General features: G+C 47.3%; 1 protein-coding gene across 1 annotated transcript in view; it reads right to left on the bottom strand.

Annotated features, from left to right (window-relative positions):
- Nucleotides 1-628: 628 nt before the first annotated feature.
- ATG2B (autophagy related 2B) overlaps nucleotides 629-3,787 on the bottom strand; it is a 68,968-nt gene continuing 65,809 nt past the window's right edge. The window contains exons 41-42 of the mRNA XM_006762717.2: nucleotides 3,131-3,280; nucleotides 629-1,893 (exon numbers count right to left, since the gene is read on the bottom strand). Of these exons, the coding sequence (XP_006762780.1) occupies nucleotides 1,663-1,893; nucleotides 3,131-3,280 (381 nt within the window). The 3' untranslated portion in view covers nucleotides 629-1,662. The remainder of the gene's footprint in view (nucleotides 1,894-3,130; nucleotides 3,281-3,787) is intronic.

Raw genomic sequence — 3,787 nt, 5'->3', positions numbered from 1 at the left:
AGTGGGGACACAGACTGCACCGAGTGGGGGCACAGATTGCACCAAGTGGGGGCACAGACTGCACAGAGTGGGGACACAGACTGCACCGAGTGGGGGCACGGACTGCACGGAGTGGGGGCATGGACTGTACCGAGTGGGGACAGAGCAGCAGGCAGCTCCGTGAGGTCCAAGTGGGTGGGTCCTGAGCATGCCCTTGACGTTCCCCAGCAGTGACAAGGAAACAAAATCAGAATCAATGCTGTTTAGACAATTTCTATACATTTTAAATGTTCCAATTTGGGGTTTATATTGCTTCCTTGTATATAAAATGTAGAGAATAAAACTGATTTGATGTCATTTTCCAAACCCCAACTGAAATGTGGTTCTGAAACCTAAATTTCCCTGGAGCACAAGGCCCCCTTCAGGAAGCGAGCTCTCCTCAAGTCTGCACGGAGGAGGGGACGCCGCCTCTCTTCCTATGGTTAATCGAGGAGACAGTGCTCAACAAGGTCCTCCACTCCCGGCCATGACCGACTCCATAGCAACCAAAAGTGATGCCGAGAAAGGCTGCCAGTGTCCTGGGATAAGTCACAGGACTGCATCTGTGAATGTGCCCGAAGAAAACCAAAACATTCATGGAAGGAGACCATTTCACCTTTAAATAAAAATACTTTATTCATTCCTGACAGGTTATCAAAATGTACACTGTTCACCAAGTAAAAACGGTACTTCCAAATCACTGAGCAGGGCATACTTAGAGGACGTTTGGTTAATATGAAAAGCATAAAAGCCACTTCCAACCTCCCTTTCCATACATTCCCAACAAGCCTGCACTATGCCTGCTAAAACGGAACGTATGAACACTTATGTGGGCCCCAGCTCATCACAGAATGCACATTTTCATTTACACTTCAAATAAATGATTATTATACTAGAATTACCTTCTTTTGCAAAAACTTTGTCTGACTTTTTGTATTTTGTATGACTTTGTAAATTACATAAAGAAGACAGCACATGACTCGTATGCACCTACACACACACATACACACACGGGATAAAGTGCAACACAACAGGACACGTCTGGACATTCCCGTGCTCGGCTCCCACGGGGGACTTTCTGAGTACTTGGGAACAATGTGTTCTCAGGGCGTGAGCACAAAACCCACAGGCTGGGTGATTTATGCCTCATAAGCATATGGATAACCCTGTTCGCTTGCTTTGCCTGTGGGGGGCGCTCTCTCTCTCTCTCTCTCTCTCTCTCTCTCTCTGAGGGTTTGGAAGCTGGGATTCTTTCTAAACCTCAGCGCGCCCTAAGCTGTGCTCTCGCGGTGCGCGAGTACTCTGAGCTCTCTACTGCGAGAGCTTTCCCAAGACAGCGCGCCAGGAACCGGGAGAAGCAGAGTCGGGGTGACAAGAGCAAGCATTCCACTCACTTGGCAGCAATTGCTTTAGAGACCTGTGACCCCAGCCACCATACATGTCTACAGGCAAGTACCAAACTAGACCTGAAATGACAGAAGTTTTGGTTGCATGTTTTTGTGATATTAAATTATTTAACTAAGAAATGCTTTTGTTCCTGAGATGAGCACAATAAAATGAAATGAGTTCCCTCTCCAATGGCCCAGGGGACACTCTGCTCCTTAGTCCCGCCCTCATCACTGTGGAAAAAACGTGTCTGTAGTGTCAGTCTTCCCCGTGGCGCCACTTCTGGGACTCGTCTTGCCGAACATCTGGTCTAATTTGGTTTCTCATGCCTCCTAGCACGTTCGATGTTGCCTCTGTAGCAACAATCAGCGGCTTCACCACGGCTGGAGGGATCTGGCGCAGGACTTCGCCCACTGCCCCGGTGACCCCCCGGCTCTCGTGCTCTCGAGCTGCGGTCTCATAAATGGTGTGAGCCGTGTCCGTGATGCCCTGAGAGGGGAGACAGCGGAGAAGGAAGTAAATTACTAAGCCATCCTATAATACACACTTCAATACAATTATTCAACATTATGTCTGTAAGTAGACAAAAAAACAACAACTATGCTTTGAGGTGATCCAGGATAACATGTCCACTGATAATGGCCCAACCCCACTGTCTGCAGGGACGGGTCTGATGGGCAATTATCTCTCTTTATTCTCCTGACCGCCTTTCTTTTTTTAGGGTGATCAGTGGTGTTGCCTTGATTTACCCACTAGACATTTCTTGGGGGCCCTGCCTAGTGGTCTTCCACTGTTTGGGACCACAGAGGCTACTCTACCACTGAGAGGCTGCCTAGGCACTTCTGAGCACCAGTATTTGGGGAATAAATATTTTTAATGAAATCCTGGTAGGAGAATCGTAAGTAAAATGACCTCAAACTTTGTGTCATATTAAAAAGAATGTCAAAAAGGATTAACACAGGGAATGGCCCTGACAGCCACAGAACCAGGCTTACTGTGCAGTGGCAATGGTTAGCAAATGTCAAGGTTCAAATGGTTACAAATCACCAATTCCACCTTCACAACCTGCACATGTGAACAAAGGGACTTATATAAACACTCTTAGAGTGGTGTTTTAGGGAAGAATGGAAAGTGTCTACCAATAGGAAAATAAGTAAACAGTGAAACACTATAAACAGTTCATATTACATGTACATACATCAACATGGATAGATCCTGAAAGACATGTTACAGATGCACATACCATTCAGGTTAACTTTTAAAATACTAACAACAGCATGTCTTGCTTATGAGTACGTATTTGTATAGCAGAACTATGAAGACATGCACAGGAAAGGCTGTACCACCTTCAGGACAGTGACAGCGGGGAAATGGGATCGGGGGAGCAAGCCATCTAAGAACTTGTATTTCTTAAACAGATCTGAGGCAAATGCAGCAAAGTATCATCATGCATTGGACCCAGTTGGTGAGTGTCTGGTGTCTGTCTAGTTCACTCGCATCTGCGGGGAAAGAGGGTCCATCTCTCCACTGGATCACTGCTCTTCCCGGAGTCCACCAGTCCACACGCCCTGTCCTTACCCAACGTACACATTTGTACCCGCTGCTGGGAGCAGCCCCAAGCCCACTCCCAGGGCCTCTTTGGGATGAATGACAACCACTGAATGCTCTGTGATGACAGCCAGGAAGCACGGGAATAGTGCTGCTTGTCCCACCGAGGACCACCTACCTCCTTCACGACACTGTAGGCCTTGGCCACACCTTCCCTCAGGTCGACTGGCTGGTGGGCTAAGCGATGGTGAGGAAACCTTCTGCTCTTCTTGGGCTCGATAGAAAGGGGGCCAGGGGACACCATGTCGTAAGCAGTCTCTGCCGCTGCCTGGCCATTTCACACAAAGTAAGAAATGAGTCAGAAAGAGTCTGGGTTTGCCCCAAGGTACACTTCCCACAGGGACTGAGGGGGAGGAGCAGAGGGACTCACGTGCCCGCACAGTGAGAATTCTTTACGAGAACGTGTTACTTTCATAATAAGAACATTACGGTGTACATTCAAAACTGGCACATTCTGATCGAGATCTTTTTCTCAGTGCCTCCTCTGTCCTCTGAGGACATTCTCCATGACACCAGGTTAGTTGACAATGCACAGGGTTGTGGGAGCTTAACAATTCATAGAACATACCTAATACAACTACTGTTTGATCTGCAATGCTTTCTTTACATTTAGCTATGATCTTTTCATATAAATGTGGTGAAATAACCCTTGAGTAATTTAATGGTTATAATTTACCTGAAAGAGGCAAACAAATTTGACACTGGATTCCGCTGCCTTATTCTATTAACTAGAGGCACTGGGGGGGAGAGGGGGGGAGTGGGGAGGGAGGGTGTT

Source organism: Myotis davidii, unplaced genomic scaffold (genome assembly GCF_000327345.1).
Source record: "Myotis davidii unplaced genomic scaffold, ASM32734v1 scaffold19, whole genome shotgun sequence".
In the NCBI taxonomy this organism is placed as follows: Eukaryota; Metazoa; Chordata; class Mammalia; order Chiroptera; family Vespertilionidae; genus Myotis; species Myotis davidii.
The sequence above is the reverse complement of the archived record's forward strand: the minus strand, read 5'-3'. Positions and strand labels throughout refer to the sequence as shown.